Raw genomic sequence first — 23072 nt, 5'->3', positions numbered from 1 at the left:
GCTTAAGTTAGCCCCACCCCAGCCTGGCAGGGGCCTGCAGTTACAAGGCATGGGCAGCAGGAGCAAGCCATGACAACCAGGCAGCCCTCACAGACAGGAGCATTGGGTGCATGTCACTGTTTCTAATACTAGCTAGAATGACAGGTGAACCCATCCAGCATTTTAATGTGCCGTGTCTTTTTTTTTTTAATCAAGGTAGTTATTTGGGTGTAACTGCCATTATGGCTACAGTTCTGGCTCTGCAAGCATGCTTTGTAGCACTGCAGAGCACACTGTCCTGAGCAGGAATAGTCATACCTGGACAAGCCTTTTTGTCATGCTTGGTAGGATGGGTTTGTTTTAAATCTTCTGATGCTTTTAAATAAGTAGGTAGATTCAGTGGGGATTGAAAAGCTATGCAGCAGTGAGGCTGCTCCTGCATCTTGCCCAGGTGCAGGTGGGCTGCAGTAGATACTGTATTACCACACTCTGGGCTCTGGGAACAACACATCTGCCTTTCTGTCCTGTTCTGTACTTACCACCTGTGTTAGCATGGCAGGAAAGACCTAAGCCACGTGTGCTGAGGAATGACACCCTTTGGAGAAAGAGGCTAAATTTGTGTTTGAGGTCCTAGGTTCTGATTTCTGATTTCACTCACCAGGTTGGTGTTTGAGATTAAAAGAAAATAATGTTGACCTTCCATGGCTGGTTTGAAGGACGTCAGGAAAGGATCAACCTTTGTGGGCTCTCTTGCTTGTAACTATCCCCTAACCTTTAGCTAATTATGCTATTGGTAACCAATTCATGGGACAACCTACTGATACAATTTTTATAGAGTCTCAGGTGTTTAAAGGCTCTTGTTACATCATCTGAAGTGTGTGGGCTATTATTGGTTAAGGCAAGCCCTAGATACCCTTCAAAGAACTGAATTTGATTATCTAAGAGAAAAAAAAAGAAAGGATGAGAAAATCATGTTAAGATACACTTGGGAAATAAAATTACTTTCATGAACATATCTTAAAAAACAGGAATGTGTAGATCCTATGTTTGCTCTAAGATCTTCCGCCCCCCCCTCCAAAAGAAAAGAAAATCAAAATGATGAAAAAACCTGATTTTCCCCTAACAGGACACGACAACGTCTGTGCGGATAGGTCTGATGATGGAAGAAATGATCTTCAACCTTGCAGACACACATCTGTTCTTTAATGACCTGGAGGTATGTAGATGCTTATTTTATTTAACATCTCTCTCTCTAATAATTTGCATCTGCTCTACAAACTTGTTTTTCTGGCCAAGAAACTTTAATTTTTGACCCCAAAGAAATGGGCCTTAGATGCCTTATTGGAATCATACTTCACATGTCCCTTTGACATCCTCACTCTGCTAATGAGATTTTTCTAAATACATGGTGACAATGATGGCTCCTGGCAGATTTACTAAATCTAATAATGAGGACATTGCTGCTGCTTCTCCTGAAGTCTGCTATTTAATAATTTTATTAAGCTAAATTAGCATAGATCCTGTGGGGCAGGTGGCAATTAGCTATGAACCAATGTTAAAAATGGTCTCCGTTCTCAAAGAAGCTCTGTTTGCACATACAGACAGGAGATCTGTTCAAGTTCAGGCACACTGCAGGATGAAACTGTGGGAGTTGTGGCATGGTTAGATCTGATGGTAGATCCTCATACAAAGCAAAAATTCTCTTGAATATACAGTAAAATTCAAGCTAAGTGATGCTAGCATAATTCTGTCACCAGCTGAGAAACAGCTGTACAGCACTAATGAAAATTTGTTTGCAATCAGTAGAAATAGTCTGAATGAGTCACATACAAAGTGAGTAAGATGGGGTTTGTGCTGTGGGCACCTTGGAGTCAGAGTACTGCTTGGAGGTGTTTGGAGAAAAAAACATGGGCATCCCTGGGCAGACTTCTGTGGGTTTTTTCTTCACTCAAAAAAAGCAAGGATTTGTTTCTGTGCCAGATGAAATGAGAGAACTTTCTCTGTGCCTGATGAGTTTTGTGAGAACTTCTAGTTCCTTCACTGCTTAATTCCACTGTGTTCCTCTGCATTACAGGAGGTAGATCCTTTCCTGCCACCTGTCTCCTTACAGTCTGAGGTTTCACTTGCTGAGAATTTTAATTTCCTTTCAAAGACAAGTGGTGGGAAGCACCTGAACTGACAGATTTTTCCTCTTTTGACTTTTTTGAAAGAGGGAGTTAGTGATGAGGGTACAGAGGCTCTGTTACCAACACAGAAAGAGGGTCAAGTGCTACAGGACACATCTGTTCAGCAACTTTTTAAGGGAATTTGTCTCTAAGTAGTTTGGGCTATTATGATGATAAAGAAAAACGTTTATGTTACTAGTGCTGTTCAGTTGCTGCATCAGAAAAGATAAGCCATTTTTGCTGATTTCCTAGGCTATTTTATCAGCTTGCCTGCTTTTGCTAAAAAATGGAGAAACACAAAGCTGGCAGCTGAATGAATGAGTCAATAGAGCCTTAATGGACTTGCCAGAGCAGAGGAAATAAAGGGATATAGGCACCTAAGGGTGAGAACAGCTTGCTGCTAGACCTGGATGGCTCAAAACCATGAGAAAAACGAAAAACATTGGAAACAAGTAGTGTTCCAGCTAGCCAGAGAAGAAACAAGCAGAGACAGCATTGTGAGGCAATTTTGTCTTAGGTCCAGCACTAATAAATACACTGAGCATTCCAAGTGATGATGCATGGCCCAGGTAGCTGGAAAGAGCATTTTCTACTAAAAAAATTTCAGTTTTCACTTTTCACATATGCTTGATAAGAGAAACTAACTAAAGGTTTTTTTCAAAGCAAAACTAAACCAGGTGGTCTGAGCCTTTTCAATGAAATAAATGAGGGACAAGGGAAAATTCAAGAGAAGTTCTTTGTAAAATTTCACCTGCCAAAAAAAGCCATTTCAGTTTGAGAGAATTGGTAACAGAGTCATCCATATCTGTTTGTTAACCAGCCTACTCTTTCATTTAGGATGATTAATGAAAGTTGGGTTTGAGTATTCACAAAGCAATATTTAGGGACCATACATGACCAGGTGTTAGGCTTTAAAAAAAGCAGTGAATGATAATCTTAAATATATAAATTGCTAAAAAATAAGCACAGCAGCTGATTCAATTCTAGGTCCACAAACATTACTATATACATTAGCACCATCATGTGGTATAGCACAGGCCTGTACAGGACAAAAACTTAAAACACACGAGGTTGAAACCATTTCTGACCATCTTCTGTGGTGAATCAGGTTTTATTTTGCTGGCTGCACTTTGTAGTGCCATTCAGAGCAGGAGGTACTACCAGGATGTAAAGCCCTTTTGGACAACTCCCACAAAGCGTCTGATGAGGATGAAATAATGTCCACAGACACAGCAAGGTGTGCACAGCCCTTACTAGCATTCGTGTGATCCTCCTTAGGCTGGTGAGGATGACTTCACATCATAGGAAAAAAATGGCTTCAAAGGCTGACTGAAGAGCCTGAACTGGAAAACTCCTTCTTTTCTGTCAAAAAGATGATTCTGAGACTGTCATTAGCCAGGGCTTCTCTGTTTTCAGGTTTTGCCCAGAGGGGGGGCAGGTAACTGTTTCGTGTCTGCATTGTCTGGATGCAGTTTTCCTGCTATCCTTGGGAGTGGGAATCTTGGATGTGTGAAAAGGCAAACCAGCAGATCCCTTCTGACAATCTGCTTCAACCCACCCTCTCTTAGTGATACAGCCTAGTTCTGGGGCCAGTTTCCCATTTGAGTGTGGTTTTGCCACCCTAATTCAGCCACTCATGTAGCACTTACGTGCCTGTTGGCTGCATCATCTCTGGTTGCAGTTACAGCAGTACAGGCAGATGAAATCCCTATGGACTGCAAGTATAGGCCATACAAGGGGTTGTGTACAAGGGGATCTGATCTTGCCGCACAATTTATCAGCAAATATTCACTTGAAAGGAAGTATTTATCACTCACTGTTCCCGGGGAGAAAAGGAGTTGCCCAAGGTTACAGATCACACTGAATTAGAATACGAACTCTGAGTTATCTAGATTTGTGCTTTTTCTCCCAGATGACTTGTTCACAGTGCAATGCTGGATAAGAATCCTTCCACTCCCAGTCCCTCTGGACATATTATTGTCTAGCACTCTGGAAAGCAGGTATTAAGGACAGGAGGACTGACAAGGGGATGAGGAATTAACAAAACAAAAGGATTAGTGTGTTTACAGGTTACTGCCTTTCAGAGTCATCCCTGGAGGTTTTGTGTTCTGGGAGCTACTAGCCTCCTGCCTAATGAGGGATGCAAGCTTGACTGTTCATTGTATCCATGAGATGTTTAAAAACCTCTAACACAGCCCTGATACACAAACAGACAAGCTGTGCACTTGTAAGTTGTTTTCTTATGTGCATGAGACTACCCGGAAACTGTTCAGAGGGAGTGTAAGATAGAATGAGCTTCCCCATGCATTGGCCTGAGGAACAGCTTCTGTTTCACAAGGAGGCAGCAGAGCCTTTCTCCAAGCTTGCAGTACCATCTCAAAGCTGCATTAGCTCAGACTCCTTTGCCTGTGCGTACAAGGGTCTGGTCCCACCTGGAAGCAGGTTGTGTAGAACAGATTGACCTAGAGATACCACACCAGTAAAAACAGTTCCCAGAGCTGTAAGATTGCCTGGAGCCTTACACGTTTGATTCAGTTACAGGCTGTATGTGCCACAGATCATATACCTCTGAGATCTTACAGTATCATTTTAAAAAGTCAGCAGATGTGAAAACTGGGGTATGTCTCCATTACAGACCTTTGAACAATCTGGACCTTCTTTTCAGCAGCCCAGATATCCTGCCTTGATTCCCTACTCACTGAGATTTCAAGGAAATTCTGCAAGAATGAAAAATTAGTCTCGTAACCAAGCAGTAAAACCTGGTGCACATTCTAGCTCTGAGCAGCTCCCCTTGTCTCACCCAGTAACACGATCGGCTCAGCCGGCGGACTATGAGGTAGCGTCTCACCAAGTGTCATGGTATTTTATTAAGTTAGAAATGTGATAGCTACTGTTGTCACACTTCAGTGTACAGAATAATTCATTCACAAATGAGAAAAACAGATCCCTCCAGAAATGCCTTTCCCCTGACTTAATGCCCTGCATCATACAACTGGAGTGGAGTGGGCTGCATCAGTATTATCCCAGCATGGTTCACAACTGCTATTGGGACAGGCCTTAAAAAATTATGGGGGTGGAGGAGAGAGAGGAGCCAGCAGAGTCCTGCTGGTCAGCCACTTGGCTCCTATTATATACAGAAATACACAGCTCAGTGATAGGTTGATAAGAGCACTGATAAGAACAAGATAAAATTGCACTTTTGAGAATTATAAACCAAATGCTGCAGAAAATCTCCTTTGTCACAGGCAAGAACTCTCTAACATTTTGGTATTGATAGTAATTTTGATTCCTTGTTCGGGGATTTTTAAATATTTTTTTAAAGGGGCCAGTTTCAAGGAATTCATAAAGCTCATAGTTGTGTAAGGAAGGTAAGATAAAATCTGTGGTTTACAGAATATTGAAGTAGTGAAGAATAACTGTACCTTGGTTAGCTGCAGTTGTTCTGACTTCAGAGTCCTGTTGTATCTAATGCTTTTACCTCTGTTGAAAAATCAACCAGAACAAAATACAGTGTTCATCAGCATGAAGGCTTTCTGTTTTCTTTTTCCTGGAAGGGGTAGGAAGAGAAGAGATTTGAGGAGATGGGAGAACCCTCATTATTTTTTTCTTTCTAATTTAATGCTAAAGCTAGGACAGAAATCAAAGAAATAACATTTCTCAAATTTTTGAGGCAGGGCCTCCACCATTCAAACAATGAAGAATTTTGGAAGATAAGATCTAGAGTACATACTTTATGCAGGCTGGGCTCCAAGTATATATTCTGGTTAAATTTCCTGTGGATAGATTTCCTCATGACTGACACACACTATTCCTTAACATTGTGGCTGGGGCTATGAAAGGGTGCTGCCTTCAGTGCTTCAGCCCAGCTCCCTACACATCAAAGGAAGATCAGCCCCCTCAGGACAAACTGGGAAAGCACAATCAGGACAGACATCTCTGGAAATTTCTTTGGGAAAGATCTTCTCTCCTTATAATTATGTGGGCATGCACCTCCTGTCCAAAGCAGTATTCTCATGGCATGAGAGGCTGCCAAATCTCTGCCTTATCATGCACACAAAGTTTAAAAAACACTTTTCCTGGCTGAAACACAAGCATCTCTCTCCCTCCTGTCTGCATAGGAAGGAGTTTCACTTACTGTATTATTCAAAAGCTGTTGCGCCCTTAGATAACAGCAGATCACACACACACACACTCTGGCTATTCATATTTTGTGCAACTTGTTCCTAACAATTAACTGGCTAGACTGTGCCAGACAATACTAGCAATGTGTAAGATTTTATCTCCTTAATATTACCCTTCATGTAATTCATTGTTACATGATTTCAAAATTTTTTCAAAGCATTTACTTACTGGTGTCTTTTTTTTGTTCATATACTTCTCAGGACTGTGACCAGATCCACATAGATGATGTGTCATCAGATGATAACGGTCAAGATCTAAGGTAAGGGATCTCCAGGCTGGAGGCTGCAGGTCAGGTAGTCCCCAGCTGTTTGAAAATAGCAGGGGGCTGGTCAGTGATGTAAAATCACATTCTAAGCCATGTGCTCTCTCCCCTCCCTGGCTCCATGCTGTCTGCATGTATTAGGCACAGAGTCTCCTTTCTCTTCTTAATATGCCTGGGCCCACTGGGAAGCCCTCACTGTACTAAGTTCTGAATAGTTCTGGGAAATACAGCTAAAATCAGGTTGAACTCCAGTCAGACTAGTTTCTAATGTGATTTGGCCAGTCAGTTGGTACAGGTGTGGTCAAACCACTTCAAAACCAGTTTGAAAGGTTTCCCACTGCCCAGTCTGTAATAGATGGGTTTAGTAGTGAGGACTGTGGACTTGCCTTGCCACTGGTAGAAACTTTTACCAAAACTTCAATCAAACATTATTATTTTTTATTATTATTATCTAAGTTAGATCGTCATGCACATAAAATCTGCTTCTGTGCAACTACATCTGAATTTCCCAAAGTTTTCCCTGCAGAGTCATGGTAATCGGCATAAGAATGAAATGTGCAAAGCTCATATAGAGCTTTGTGGTTTTGTGTCTGGTTCTTATGAAAAAATGGTTGCATAAGTAGCACAGAAAACCATGAAGGTTGACCATGAAGAAAACCATGAAGGTCAGGAAGAGGCTTTTCTTTATGCAGAGAACACCTGAAATATTTTTTTGCTGTAACTGAAATGCTGGTTTGTACTTTGCAATGCACTGAAAGGGCACACGTAGAGTTAGGTCTCTTTTGGCTCCAGAGGCCTGTAAGCAGGTGAGTCTGGATACTTGTTCAGGCATTGATTAAAACATTCGTTTGGGTTTTATCTCAATCAATGCACTCTGAGTAAACAAAAAAATCCATGTGCTAAGAGTGTATCTCAAATCCTGTAAAAAGCTCCTGCCTGGGAGGTTTGTTGTTTCAGAAATAGTTCTCAGCTGCTTATGGCTTGTCTGTGTGGGAAATGAAGCTGTGCTGACTGAAGTGTTATGGTGTTCAGCTCTTCTCTGGATTTCTTAAACAGAAACAAAGTGGCACCAGGGCTTTCTAGAAGGGGCAGTTACTGTGCAGTCAATGAGGATGTGAACATCCAAGCACTGGCTACTCCCCTAGTGAGCTGTCAGAAGCACTATAAGCTGACCTAACTTGAAGATGCAGCTGAGAAGGGCAGATCTGTGTCACTGAGCCTTTCTGGCACTTCCCTTGCTCTGGTTCAATCCAAGTTGGTCCAAAGCTCCAGGGCCAGTGACCTGATCCAGCCAATTGTTCCCCATGAGGTGTGGCTGCCCTCTTCCACTGCAGCTCAGGCTGAGAACTGCTCAAACCATGAAACCCATCCTGGTCCTGTTGCCCAGCAAACATGTTAAGATGACATGAGCTGGAACTGCCTCTTTGCATACAGCTCCCCCCAACCCAGGGAGCTGTTCTAGCTGAAAACCAACTTACTTTGTTGTAAAAGGTGTATAATTATTTAACAGTTTGCTGATCTGATTTGCCTCAGTGCTGAAAAAGTGCTTGTGCTGGTACAAAGAAAGGGACATGGAGGAGGGCTGAAGACAGGAACAAATATGCCCTGTAGAAGGCAGGATTGCTTCCTTTGGAGGAACTGACTGTTTAACAGTGACACTTGAATCCAGTTCATTTTGGTAATTATTCTAGGATGCTTTGAAATATTAAATCAGTTTAAAAAAACCCTAAACTTGACATTTTGCAGGCAGCTTAGGCTCCTTTAGTTAATTTCTTAGCGTTCTTTTTTAATCTAATATCTGTTCAGAGCTTGTTTGACCATATCCCCAAGCAGTCAGAAGGGTAACACCAAAATTTATGCAGTTACCTTAGCAACCTGGATGAGAGGCAGGTGAGGAGTTTCAGTGATGGAAGGACAATCAGATGTTTTGTAGTCCAGAGAACCTCAGAACTAGCAGGGAGTGCCAAGTAACCAATGTTGTGTTTACAGAAATAACATTTTTTAAACCTGTGCTAGAGATGAACTCCACTTCTGCACAGCACGTCCTGCATATGTCTCTGCTGCCACTTGTCTCCACATTTCCTTTCAATTGTTTCCACTCCCCGCTGGCACTGTACAGACTGCAGTTATACTGACCTCTCCCCTTCCCTCCCTTTCCCAGCACATACAACTTCTCAGCAGATGGCTTTCACAGTTCAACTGCCAGTGCAAATCTGTGTCTGGGCTCAGGTGTTCATGGGGGAGTTGACTGGATGAGGAAATTAGCATTCCGCTACCGCCGGGTGAAAGAGATGTACAACACCTACAAAAACAATGTAGGGGGTAAGTGTCTGTGGCAGGGCAACGAGTGTGCCTTTCATCTCCCCATGTACTTCTGACCCTGCCAGGAACATGTTATGGAGGAGGTGTAGTGAGGGAGTTGTTTCAGCAGCCATCCTTAAATAAGGTTCTATATGGGGTTTGCTGGAGATATGCTAAAATACCTGGTTTAATGGTTGGAGAAGGATTCAAGGCTGAGTGTGGGGCTTTATTTTATAGTTTTTGGCAGGAAAACAACCTTCTCCAAAGCAATCAAACAGTGCAAAACTAAATATATCTTTTTCTCCACAGAACACATAGCTACTCAGTCTGAAGACATCATTACAACTACCTGTTTGTAATCCCCCACAATACCGCCAGATATCAAGATGCTCTGGGTTCCTTTGTCTCAGCTAGTTCCAGATGGTTCTTCCAGTAGGCTGCTCTACTTCTCTTTTAGAACATCAGTGCCAGGTCTCTGAAAGAGAAAGAAGCAAAACTCAAAATATTGCCACATTTTTGCTGCAGAGGAAGGGAACTGAGCTGCAGTACCACAGACCTCATGTACCTCAGGGCAGAGCCTTGGCGTGCCATGGCAGTGGGGACAGGGAGGCAGCCTGCACCAGGGCAGGAGAGGGACAGAGCAAGAGAGCGGGTTCAGAACAGACAGGAGCCCCTTGGCATTCTGCATACAAAGCCATGCAAGTCCCTTTCTGTGCTTCTGCAAAGATGCTTTTCCTGCTTACAGGTTTAATAGGAGCTCCTAAGAGGGAAACCTGGCTGCAGTTAAGAGCAGAACTGGAAGCGCTGACTGATCTCTGGCTCACGCACGCTCTGAAGGCCCTGAATTTGATACATTCCCGGTAAGAACAGCTTAAAGAATTGCCTACAGGCTTGATCCAGGATCTCCTTTGCTTCCCTTTTTTTCCCCCTCTAAACAAATTGAGACACATTTATAGGACTTTGCTGGCCAAACCTCTGGGAGGCCAGTCTGCACACGTTTGCCAGACTTGGATTATCAAGGGTTGGGGTGAGCCTGAGATAATGAACTCAGGAAAAAAAACAAACAGTCTCTTTCCTTGGCTGCCTCATCTGTGGCACACTTTCCATGTGACTTTTCCATGTGACTTTTCCATGTGATATTTACAAGAGAGCAGGAACAGGAGAAAAGGGCCCTCTGTCCCTGAACATGTTCACTTAAAGAACCCAGCACAGACATTACTACATGGTGTTTAAGTTCCCTCAGTATAGATCCTGGCACGTGTGCTATAAGGCTGCATCACTGCTGCCAGATTGTTTCAGGTGTTTTCTTCATTCTACTAAGTTGATATAGAGATGTCACCAGTACTTACATTATCTGCCTCTAGCTGCACAATCTCCCTATGGCTTAGGAAGTTCCAGTTGCAAGCAAGGTTTGCTTCCTGTCATCTTTCAGGCTAAAGAGACAGACACAGATCTGCCTCTTCCACTAACTTCTGTTTTCTAGGCCTAACTGTGTGAATGTGTTGGTCACCACAACTCAGCTCATACCAGCTCTTGCTAAAGTGCTTCTCTATGGCCTGGGCACTGTCTTCCCCATTGAAAACATTTACAGTGCAACAAAAACAGGTAAGAGCAAACTAACTTAGGTCTTACCAAAGATAGATTGAAGTCTTGTCCCTAAGTCAGGCGTATCCATCCAACTTGATTGTAACAAGGAATGAATGAGCTTTATTTTTAGCTCCATGTTTACACATCTCTAATTCACACCCTGACTGCCCACACTTAAGCTAGTACAGGGAAAAAAAAATAATCCAAGTCTTCCCACGTGTCTCCATGGGGGAGTGTGAGCCTGAAAAACACCCACCCTTTGGAGCACCTACTTGCATGTGGAATGTTCAGCTGCACTCAGCTAGGAGGAAGACAATCTAGTTGGACTGTTTGGATCCTGTTATTCTTGCAGAAGAGTCACTGAATGAGCTTTATGAAGCTGTAGGAGTACCAAACAGTGGTAAGGTTGGTTTGGTGCTTTTTTTGTTTTCTGTCCTTGTTGGTCTTTGAACCTCTGAGGTTTGTATTTTCATGCTTCTACTGCAACCAGAATGAACAGAAGAGGGCTCTCAAAACTGAATACCATGAGTGTCACATTCTAACTACCAGTCTAAGCAGTGCATCCAAGTCATAAAGCTTATGGAAATCTGGCAGCACTTGGAAGCCCTTGGTTGATAAAGAAAGTGGTGGTAGCAGGCATGAGATGGAGAGAATCCATCACAGATTAAGGTTATGTTCTAATTTCAAATGAAAATGAGGAATGTAGCAGCAAGTTCAATTAGGTTCCAGTTTCAGAGCCTGAATGTCAGCCCCACCTGCTGTATGTATGTAGATTTTAAAAAATGTGTCTTCTCTTCTGTTGCTTAGGGCAAGAGAGCTGTATTGAAAGAATAATGCAAAGGTTTGGAAGGAAAGCTGTGTACATTGTAATAGGAGATGGTGTTGAAGAGGAGCAGGGAGCAAAAAAGGTACAGTTTGTGGATGCTATGCTGAATTCTTCTAAGTTTTCATTTCAATTACCCTTTCTTTACTTAAGCTATTAATGAAGCTCCCTCCAGCTGAAACAGTTTACAATTGGTCTTATTTCTCAATATCCAAAATACTCAGCAACCTTGTGAGAAATTTTCTCTTGTAAATCCCACCCCCATTGGCAGCTAGTGCTCAGGTAGTCACTGTGTCACATGTTCCAGGAATCATTCTTGCTCAATAAAGACAGCTTTAAACACATGAAAAGGAAAACTCTACTGTGTGATCTCAGATAAACAAGCAGGATGAATTTCTGATCTACCTGTATTTTTATTTATGGCTCACTGAGATCATAGGGTGTAATGTCATTAGAGTGAATACCAAAGGGACTGGTGCTCAGTTGCTGGCTTTATTAATGATTTGCAGATCAATGTGATTAATTTCAGAAGCAAAATGACATTGGGAAGGTGTACTGAATGCAAAGTAGAATAGAAGCTGCACAAGCAGTATGGTCAGGAAGGACAAGCCCTGTGTGGTGTGTCATGCTCACTGCGTAGATGTGGCCCTCTGACAGAAGGAGCATTAGAATGAAATGGACTAACCTGTGCATCCAATTTAGTACTCCGGTCATTAGTACACACAGTCCACTCATTGGGAAATAAGAACTGGAGTTTCAGGGACCGGCTGAAGCTTCTTTTTTTGGGGGTTGACTGTGAGAGGAGAGAAGCCAGAAGCCCAGAGCTCGGAAGAGATAAAAGCAAAATATTGGCAAATGAGGTGATCGGCACATGTTCTAATCCCCCGAACTGTATCTCAAGTCATCTTCAAAGCAGCAGAAACCTTCTTTATAGGGTGTTGCCCCTGGCCAATGGAAGCTACAATATGCATGCCTGCTTCCAGGAGAACTAGCTAAACCTGCAGAAGGTTCTCCAGCTCATGAAGGGTTAAGGAGTTGTCAGAGAAGAGTCCCAACTGCATCACTGGGAATGAAGTGATAATAGCCTCCTGCTTTTGACAGCCCAGTGCCATACTTCAAAGGCAGTGGGTCAGTGAACATGACTGCATCAAAGGCTGCCAGGGCTCTCTGGCTGTATGAAGAAGTGGGAGGGTTCAACAATCTTCTATAGACAGGATTTCAAGAGCCCTCTTGCTTGTGTCTCCTGGCCTAAGCAGCTCTTCCATTAGTAGAGCACATTCCTTGCTGGGCTGTCGCCTCCTCTGATTGATGACAATCATTAGTCAAGGCTGCTACACACCTGAGCTTTATACAAAAAGAAAGGGAGGGGGCAGGCAGAGCCTTTCACTGTTTTGCCGACAGCACTGATAGTATCTCCATTTTAGTGGGTCATTTTTCTTCAGCTGTCTGATGAGTGATAGATCTGTAAATGCTGAACAACAGGAGTGGCTGGGAGGCCAGGTTTTCTTCTCATTTAAGAAAGAAAGATAATTTAATGGAAGGGGTTTAATAACAACCAGGGAAGGGGAAGGAAGTAACTTTTCCCCTTCAAGTGAAATCCCAGAGCAATGGATTCCAGTCCCCTCAGAGGTCTGTTTGCTTGCTGTCTCTGCACACACTGATAAATAGCTTGAAGGAAACATTTGCTTTCTGATGGGCAACATACCAGAGGGAAGCTGGAGTTGTATTTAAACATTAGAGGAGTACAAATAGATACTCTGTAAAATAAACAACTGGAACCACTGGAGGTTTTTTTTACACAGGTATGTACACTTGGAAAGGAACATCTCCCTTCCTCAGAATCATCTAGGAAGTGTATATTATCTAAAGCTTTGTCTAAGCTGTTTAAACAGAAGCAGTACGTTCACAGTTGAATTATTTGCAGTGATAAACACTCAGAGGTATCATTCCATACTGGAAGGGCAGGAAGCTGTGTCAGTTATAAGGCTTTCTGCATGGTTGTTACTGCATACTTGCCACTGACTGTACAGAGACCAGGATTTTGGGAGGAAGCTGGGAAAATCATAACCCCAAATGTTGTTACAAAGTTTAAGTGCAGAAAGAAGCAGTGTTGTTGAGCTAAAGTAAAACAGTTTTAACGTCTTTCAATAAGAAACAAATCCAGTTCAACCCCCCAGGTCACCAGAACACACTAAGCAAAGCTGTATTTCACATGTAAAAGCAAGTTGCCTCTCTGCAAGCCACCACGGGCAGTGTGGCTGTTGCCAAGGACTGCAGGGCTGTTACTAGAGGGATGCATTCAGATACTGCTTGTACCTTACCAGGTGACAATTTCCATCTCAGGTCCCCTGCATAATTGAACTGCACTTCCTTCACAGCACTTTAAAAATTTGGTACTTTGTCCTTTTTCAGATGTGAGTCTTGTTTTCCTAGAGTATATTCATAGTTTTCAAGAGGTGAATCAAGATACTACAAAGATACAAGAGATCATAGCTGACTTTTCCAGGTTCTTGTCCAGATACTAAAATTTCAAGTATTGAAGATTACAAGAATTGATTGTACACAAATGTCTAAGGTCTAACATGACTTTGGATTTATCACAGTAAATATGAATTGAAGAACAGGGAGGCAAGAGAAGAGTATGTAATACTCTCAGAAATGGGAATTAGGAAAGTTTCTTGGGGATAAGCTGTCATACAAGCCTTTCTCTGAGGTAGCAGTGTTACATTAAATGAATAATTGACCTGAGCAATGATAACAATTCCAGAAATGCAGTATGACCTGCTGTCCCAGTTACCTTGGGATTGTTAGAAAGCTTTTGATTCTGTGGTATAATATTATTTTGTTTGCATTTTTGTAAATTTTAGTAACTTAATTTTATTATATAGATTGTTTACTTGTTTGTGAAGCACTGGCACCAGCTTTCACTTTGAAACTGGTGTTACAGGAGGGGATTATGATGCTTTCTGGAGAGTGTTAAATTCTTGCACAGATTTTTACAATGTGTGAACGTTGCCAAGTGGCAAATAAAGTTTTTCTAGGGGGACTGCAATTCTGGAAACATAATCAATCCATGAAAAAAAGTAAAGTTTAGTAGCTAGTACCTTCAGAATGCCAGCCCACATGCCACCTCATCTCTGAAGCAGGACACTCCCAGATTGTGGAGGATCCGTCTTCCTTTCTGCACAGGAGGAAAAAGTGTGTCCCCCCTCCTTCCTCTCTCCTTGCCTGTGACACCATGACAACCTGTTGGCCCAAGTACAAAGCTCTGTTCCTGACGGTGCAAACTAAGAAAGTTGTTTTGATCACGGTATTAAACAAAAACAAAAAAATGCCCTCTTTTGGTTTCACTCTAGCACAACATGCCATTCTGGAGAATCTCTTGTCATGCTGACCTGGAAGCTCTTCGGCACGCCTTGGAACTTGAATATTTGTAGCAGACCCCAACATCTTAGCACTGAGGGCTTCACTCAAACTGTTGCATCGGTTCCACCTATTCCTCAACATTTTCTTAGTAAAAAAAATCCCACAGCAACTGCAGTTTTTCTTTTTTTTGAAGGAGAACCCTTTCAGTGGAGCCTTTAAGAACTTGCAGCCAAAGAACATTGTATCAAGTCCTTCTTCATTTGGACAGAGGAAAAGCCTTCCGATAACTCCTGGGGAGCCTGCAGTTACACGCTGAGCTGATGCCAAGAGCTGTAACTGCCTTTTTGTCATCAGCAACAAACTCCAGAAGTCTTGGGTCTACTTGTCAGTTTTCTTGCTTTTGAAAGGGGAAGAGGACATAGCAAGGAGTCTCTGCACAGTACATCACATCACATGGGACCTTCTGAAAATAAGAGTGAAACTGTTGATTTTTTTATTATTTTTTTTTAATTTATGAACTAATCTCATTACTCTGGTATTAAGCTCTGTACCTGTGTTTTTAATCTGGCTTTTTTTTTTTTTCCTGGGGTGGGGGTGGGTAAGTCTTGCCATTCTAAATTAATTGTTCGTTTCTCCAGACCCAGCTCTGGGGAAAATCATATTGTGTACATTAATAAGGGCACATGGTACTGTTGGTAAGAACTATAGCTGTGTTTTTAAACCTTATATAGATGGTATGTGGACTGTGCATGTGTCTACACGGTGCCTTATGCTGCCATCTTGGTTTTGGGGGCTGGGGGTGGGGAAAAAATACCTTGTGATGAGTGAAAGGCATTAAATAAAAACATGTTTACATTTTGGGGGACTAGATTACCTACCTTCTCTTCTCTCCAGACACTCTTGGAAATCTAGAGGTACATGCAGAATACATAGTCCCTGTTTCAAGGTGAGGTTAGACTAGAAGGACTCTGAATGTAGCCCCTCGGGTGCCAAATGGAGTCTGTAGCCAGCTCTTCTGCCTGGTGGTGGGGCAAAGCCTGGACACAGTGACTGTGTCTGTTGGGGGAGAACCTGGGTACTCAGCAAATCTAATTTGTCCTGCAAGGAAGACAAAATGCAAGGAAATACTGCAGCTCTGCATATTTATTTTTATTTTTATGTAAATAAATGCATCTACAAGGAAGCTTCAACTTTAGGATTTCTGCTGAGCTGGGCTGTTAATTCTTGCTGCCAAAATAACTCAGTTTTCTGGACCTGGATGAATTGCTAATTCACTTACAGAACTGCTCATTCTTGCTTGCTGTGGCACCAAATAACCTCAAAAGGATCCAGAGCCTCACTGGAACAAGGTGTTAGAGAGAGACATGTGGCAAGTAATACAATCCCCTTATCTATCCTGTGTGAATCAAGACCAAACAAGTAGAGGTTACACAAGTTACAAGTGTGATGGAGCTACACAAGCCTGAGTAATAGTGTTAACATCTAAAAACATTCACCTCGGGAAACAATCATTGCTAAGATCTGAGAGAGGATTTTCTATCAGACTAAACCAGAAAATCTGATCTCAGAATAATCTGATCTCATTCTTTGCCTCAAGAGGCAGCAGCTGTAAAACATGTTCCCTGTACTTGTCAAACATCCTCTAAGTACATGCTTTGGAGACATTTGCAAAGAGCTGCTCTCTGGACTGAGTGAAACACACAACAAAACGTGATGTTTCTAGCAGAGGGTGCTTGTTTCTGAGCAGGCCCTGAGACAAGTCTGGCAGAATTTTCCCCTCAAGGTTTTCCAGCTTTAAGGCTGTCACAAATACAAAGTTTTGTCACAAGTCAAGGAACTAAAGCTCAGTGGAGAACTGACAGATGCTTGCAAGATAAGCATACCTGTAAATAAAACCTTTGAAAGAGGAACGAATGCCAGGGATGGCAGACTCCTAGGAAAGCACAACTTCAGCTTTTCACACCTTGTCAATCAGCTAATTGCTCTTCCTTGAAATTCCAAATTTAACACCTGTCTTAATTGAGTCAATTATCTGAGTACTGATTATTTTTCCTAAAGCTCCATAGAAGATTTTGCTTTCTAAACGTACTTAAAAGATTCTCAAGCTCTCTTGTGTTTGTCTCCAAACTTCTTGGTAGAGCTTTGGGCCTGTTCTGTTAGTCCCTGTTCATGCTTCATGTACCATTGCTAGAAGTGATTTCTCCATATTCCTGTCAGCTGATGACTTGTTTACCCACAGGTAACAGGACAGCTGATGAGGGTTGTGCCCACCAGCATTAGGAACACTTGTTTGTCAGACAGGCCTGCCACTTCTTTCCATTGTGGCCCATGCTCAGCTCTCAGTACAGCAAGAGTATCAGGATTTACTGTTCCAGGGAATCGGTCATGGGTAGAAGAGGGGATCTATAACAGCTTTTTACTCATCAACATACAAAAGCCTTGGAAATACACGAACACACAGGCCTTGCTTCATTAGCTCTTTCACCTGTGTTTTTATGTATCTGTACATCGTTACAGCATAAAATCCTTGCTGAATCTCACCACTAACCAGCCTAGGAGCACAATGACGTGACAAGATACCCAAATAAGCTGTAACCTCGCTGAATCTGAGGTGGACAAACCAAGCAAAACACTTAGCTGATACCAAAATCTGTTCTGTCAAAAATGTTTAGTATGTTAGTATGTGTCTGAACCTCTATTACAGACATTTTGTATCTTAGAAAAGAGGATGAGAAAGATATATCTGGTGAGGTAATACAGGTAGAAGCCTTGAATGGGACTGTAAGCATGATGGTGCAGTAGCTGCTTTCACAGCTCCCTTCAACAGTTCAAGGACCAAAACACTTTCCTAAAGAAGAAAATAAACCAGCACTAGCTGCACACTGATGTGCCATTCATCACATTTCCAGAAGTATCCTTTGCTCTACCATTTCCTTATGGGTAACTAATACAAAAACAGCACCACAGAGTAAAATAAATCAGCTTTTAAAAATTCCAAGTTACTGATTGTTAACGTTCCCATCAATTCATGTTCTGATCCTTTCTATGCTATAATCTTAAGAGGTTTCATAATCTTTTGTAAAGGAAGCAACATCCCACCTGGCAGCCAGGGCAAGTACTGTGCAAAAATTTATCACAGTAATTCACAGTATCCTTTCTGTGAAGGACTGAAACCAAATACTTATTTTTGTCCAAGTTAATCTTACCCTTAGTCTCTCCACTCATCAGCTCTCAACTGCCACTTGTAGCAAGTTGTGCAGGGTAACACAAAGTAAATACAGCTCTTAGCAAACAAAATTACCACTGAGATGACACACACCAAAACACTATCTCCTTAGGAGTCTCTCTTCAAACTTTTGTTATTCTGTTAATCCTGATCTGAACCATTTCTGAAAACAGCTTTGATAGAAATCACACTTGGGCCTTGCCCAGCTTAGACTAGTTTAGGTACAACAAAACACAGCATTTTGTCGAGTAACCAGAGAACTGCAAAGAAAATACTTGCAAAACTACACGTCATCGCTGGCGATGGAAGAACACGTTATCATTGCTTTATTCTACCTAATTCCTGGACCGAGTTTCTCCTGCAGCTCCCCGGCCTGCCCACCCGAGGGCAGCCAGGCTGCGCAGCGAGCCCCGCCTTCCTCCCCAGCACTGCAAAGCAAAGCCCCGGTTCCTCCCCAGCGCTGCCGAGCAAACCCTCGGTTCAGGAGGCCCATTTCCAAGCCCTGCAGCCGCAGCCGTCTCAGCCGAGGGGCATTAGGCACATAAAAGAGCCGTGTGGCACTGACCCAGCGCTCTGGCTGCTCCTCACATCCCTGTGCCAATAACAAAGTTATTGTGGTGAAACTTTGCTGTGGTAAACTCCATCCAGGTCGCACCATTAGGGGGCTAAAACAAAACCTCTGAGCACCTGGAATGCAGCATTATTTCCTACCTTCCCGAAGTAACACTAAAACTTGGAAAATACTGCCACAGCTTGGTAAAGTTTGGGACCTGTCTGGCTGAAGTAAGGACCACCAGTGTCAGTCTCTCCTCTTTCATCTTAACTGAGGTCCCATGGAAGATAATAATAATACACAGGTTTCTAAGATTAGACTCCCAAGACAAGTTAATTTTGTCCCCAAAACCAGAGGGATCAGCAGTAATATCCCCCCCTAACATCTTCCAGTAGGGTATAAAAGAGGCTGGCAAACCTAAGGGACACCCAGTGCCCATAGCTGAAGAGTGAAAACAGGTTTTCCCAAGATGACAGATGGTCAAAGAGGCTTCTCATTATTTACAGTTACTGCCTCCTGGCCCCCGTCAGCTCAACACCTGATCGTTGGCATTACTCTCTGCAGCTAGACAATGAAAGGACAGCTGTCCAGACTCATCTGCAACCCAGGTATCACAACTGATGAACCATCACCATCAGAAAGAGGGAAAAATTCCAGATCCAGCACAGTATTTTTTCCCCCAAATAAACAAGGGATACAGTACACAGGGTTGAGGGATACTCTAGACACAAGCCATGGATGCAGCTTATGCCTACTCACAGTATGAAGTTGCAGCCTATCTTTTCAATTCCTATCACATCACTGCCATCTTCTCCCACAATGTCCAAGCCAGAGAGGTGTTCTTCCTTCATTTTAGTTAATGCAAAACAAGCTTCAGAAAAACAATTAACTTCACACCATAACTAGTAAAAATGTGGAAAAAATACAGTCACCAGATCATCCGAGATGATACTTTGCTCTTGCCATGATAACTCGTTAGGAGTTATTTCATATTTATAAAATCTTTACTAGGATGTGGTCACCTGTTATTTCACACAAGGAAAGAAAACTCTTTATTGAAAAAAGAATGCCCATTCAAAGAAAAAAAACAAACACACACACAAACAAAAAAAACCCCAAAACCAACCACAAACCATAGATGGGAACAGGCTTCAGAAAGCAGTGTGGTTTCCTATAACCATTTTCAACTTGTTAATCTCTTTCCTTTTTCCTCCTACCACAAGAACTTGTTTCAGTGATACCTGCACTCAGACTATTTGGGTAAGACCAAAACATCATTCCAAGCCTTCAAGATTTGTTGTTTTCTTTAAACAGTGGTACTGGGAGCATCAACTTCAGTTGTTTCACAAACAAGGTAACAACTGCAGGAGTAGGAGCTTTAAGGCTTTACAGTGAGCTACTTCATTAGCTCCCTGTTTCTTCTCACAGATAATTAAGACACACACAGCAGCCTTGCCCAATTCATGCCCTCTCAGAGGGCTACAACTGTACTCACCACGACCATGTCCATTTCTAACCCACAAATACACCTAACAAGGCTACACAGATCAGTCCAACCCCAATCCAAGCAATCATTAGACCTTACACAACAATGTACCTTTGCTGCTGGTCAAACTGAGAGAAAACAGATGCTATTGAGTTTTACACATAAATGGCTTATTTACAGACTTTGTTTTTTCTCAAATTTGACAGCCTTTGATTCAAAGGCCCCACACTTCCAAGACAGAAGATACCAACACAAGTGAAGTTAGCCATGATCTGGATTGAAACAAAACTGGAAATCCAGGAACACACATTTTTCTAAAACAGTTTAATAAAAAAACTGTGAAGTTTCTTGAAAAACTGGAGGAACCCAAAGCATATCGTGTGTGTCACCTGTCTTAGTCACAAAGAAACACAATTGTCAAAAAAGATATTTAAGTTTAATACAAATTTTATACAAAGAAAATGTGAAAAAATACTTCCATATGCTAAAAGCAATTATGCTTCACAAATAAGGCCAGCTAGGCTATTTTTGACACGACTGCAATTCACGAATATTCTGTTCTCGCTTCTTTCTCCCCCTAATACTTTTTTTCCCTCTAATATGGGTACTAGCTGGAGACTGTACAAACCGCATTCTTTTATAAACAATGGGAGAAATCAACATGACTAAAATGTACAACAGAATGTACTGGAATGATATCATACAATTAATTTGCTCATATACATACATCACCTTTGCTTTGTTCAATGCGTTCCGTTTTACACAACATACAAAATGGTACTACAGTATAAGTGTAACAGACAGCATTTTCAAGGGTTACTTTCTCTCATACTGTACTGTTTCATGCTTACATAAAAACATAAACTCCATCATATAAATAAGACATGCTCTGGCCCAGCATCAAAAGTCCTTTTGCCCACAGTTCCATGTTTTTTCTCCACACCTAGTTCTTGTTCAAAGTCCTTTTTTAAAAAAAAACAAACAACTGAGCTGTGAAGCATAGGAACAAACTTGACTTTTCACAATCTTTGATATAAATGATTAGAAATCATGCTACAACCAGCAGGTATTACACTCTCCAACTTTTCTGATATTAGACTGAATGAAATTTAAACTTAATTTTAACCTGTAAACAATATAAACATCAACAGTCTGGTCACTGTAAAAAAAAAACCAATGCAAGTCATTATGTATTTCAGGTCCACAATGGGAAATGCCATAATTTGCCTAGTACAACTAACTGAAAAAAGATACCCCTCTCATCACTTGGTTGCTCAAATAAATTCTACAAGAGTTCCAAAGTGCAGAAATTTTTTCAATCCAAATGTTGTTCAGATTCTCACGATTTTATTATTTGATGCATAACTGCAGTTTCCCAAGACCAGTTTCAGTGTTAGCTTGTGATAAGGCTGTTTTAAACCTTCCTTTTCCAACTTCAAACACCCTTTATAAGTTAAGTCAATACAAATATAAAAAGGAGATGGTACTCTAATGACATCCACAAATTGTACATTATTTACAAAAGAAGCATAGATTGAATATGGATCTTACCTGTCCTCAGCTTTTCTAAGCCAGCGCTAATGCTTTACATTAATGTAGTGTAGTTAATGCTTTGTACACATATACAAAGCTAAAGTCTGAACCTTTGAGGTTAATGCAAAGAACTGTGTTTATTTTTCACATTTCTATTAGATATATTTATTCCAACAATTGTATGGGCTTCTTGTTAGCAGTTAGACTCTTCGTACTTGGACTGGCATTGTGGTCTGAACATACTGAACTCCAGTTCTCATTGCCACTGTCCCAGCAGAAGGACTTACCACTACAGGAATGGTCTGTGGATTAAAACCAAGAGAAACATATTGTTATGTTAAAGGTCACATAAACATGACCACAGAAATAGAGGTTTGTTTTCCAGGGAAAATCCAGAACAAGTTCAGATTTTGTGCAAGAATTAATACCTTTATTACTGCAGTATTACCTCATTCCAGGGTAGGAAGTAGTGCATTACTTTCCTATAGCCAGGAGGGCTTTTAAGTTACTATTACTGCCATTTAATTACAGGGACAGGTGGTCCCTGCAGGTACTGTGCACACTCTGCCTGTGCTTGGAGAATTAGGTTTTCATAGTTACTACTTCCAGTTACGTATTCTTCCCAAACTAATGCATGGGAAGAGGAAAAAGGGCTAAGAAAATTCTCTGTCATTTGAAAAAAATTGACAAATCGAACTGGAGTACAAAAATACCCTTGTTTTTAAGTATATTCTTGTTACACATTGCTTAAATCTTTTTACCAAAAAAGAACTCCCCCATGCATTCAGTCTACACAGAAGAGAACAAAGAAAGAACATCCATTTCAACAAAAAAGTACTTAAGTTAGCTTTTGCACAAATCAATAAAAACATCAGCGTTACTGGGAACTGTCTTATACACCCTGCAAAAATACTAATATAGAATAAACTTTTCACTTCCATCATACAGATCATGATTTATAAATCTTGACAAATGAGTTTCAGGATATCTCTATAGGTGGTAATAGATTCTACAGATGCAGAGACAAAGGCACAAGAACGTTAAGCAATCTGGTCAAGGTCACATCACTCTGGAAGATCTGGAAAAGGATTTATTGAATCTTAAGTCTGTATCTTAACCTTCCTCAAAAAATGTGAGGAAGTCTAGCAGTGTCTACACCATACAAACTGCAAGTGTGTTTTCATACAGTTCCAGTGGTGCACAACTGGTGATCAAACAAACACATCCATTTCAGTTCTCAGTATTTTGTGGAAGAAACTGGAAGAGATTTTGAGGAAGCTGAAAGGGATGCACAGATCTTCCCCCTGATGGTGGTGTGACATTCCAAAGAGAACACGGAAGAAGAGATACAGGTTCGCTGAAGCCCAATGTTGCCCCACACTGTTTTAGGAAACCACATGAGTCTCTTAATGGTATTCAATAAAGATGGTGAGTATCCCTATGGAGATGGATTGCAGCCTAGAGTGTTATCAGCTCCTTTGTGACAAAGTCTGTGCCTTCCAGAAGCCTACTCATTCCATTCCCTGGAATGGAAAGACGATGAATTAATATTTTCACATTATTTTAACTGCAGAAAGAAAAAACAAAAGCAAAACAAACAAACATGGAA

The 23072-nt window shown here is 41.6% G+C and overlaps 1 protein-coding gene across 1 annotated transcript in view; it reads left to right on the top strand.

The window, feature by feature from the left end:
• EYA2 (EYA transcriptional coactivator and phosphatase 2) overlaps positions 1-15520 on the top strand; it is a 53540-nt gene extending 38020 nt beyond the window's left edge. Inside the window, exons 9-15 of the mRNA XM_009998678.1 lie at positions 1106-1195; positions 6527-6585; positions 8750-8910; positions 9635-9749; positions 10373-10494; positions 11284-11384; positions 14656-15520. Of these exons, the coding sequence (XP_009996980.1) occupies positions 1106-1195; positions 6527-6585; positions 8750-8910; positions 9635-9749; positions 10373-10494; positions 11284-11384; positions 14656-14736 (729 nt within the window). The 3' untranslated portion in view covers positions 14737-15520. The remainder of the gene's footprint in view (positions 1-1105; positions 1196-6526; positions 6586-8749; positions 8911-9634; positions 9750-10372; positions 10495-11283; positions 11385-14655) is intronic.
• The last annotated feature ends 7552 nt before the right edge of the window (positions 15521-23072 follow it).

Source organism: Chaetura pelagica, unplaced genomic scaffold (genome assembly GCF_000747805.2).
Source record: "Chaetura pelagica isolate M959 unplaced genomic scaffold, ChaPel_1.0 scaffold275, whole genome shotgun sequence".
NCBI lineage: Eukaryota > Metazoa > Chordata > Aves > Apodiformes > Apodidae > Chaetura > Chaetura pelagica.
The sequence above is the reverse complement of the archived record's forward strand: the minus strand, read 5'-3'. Positions and strand labels throughout refer to the sequence as shown.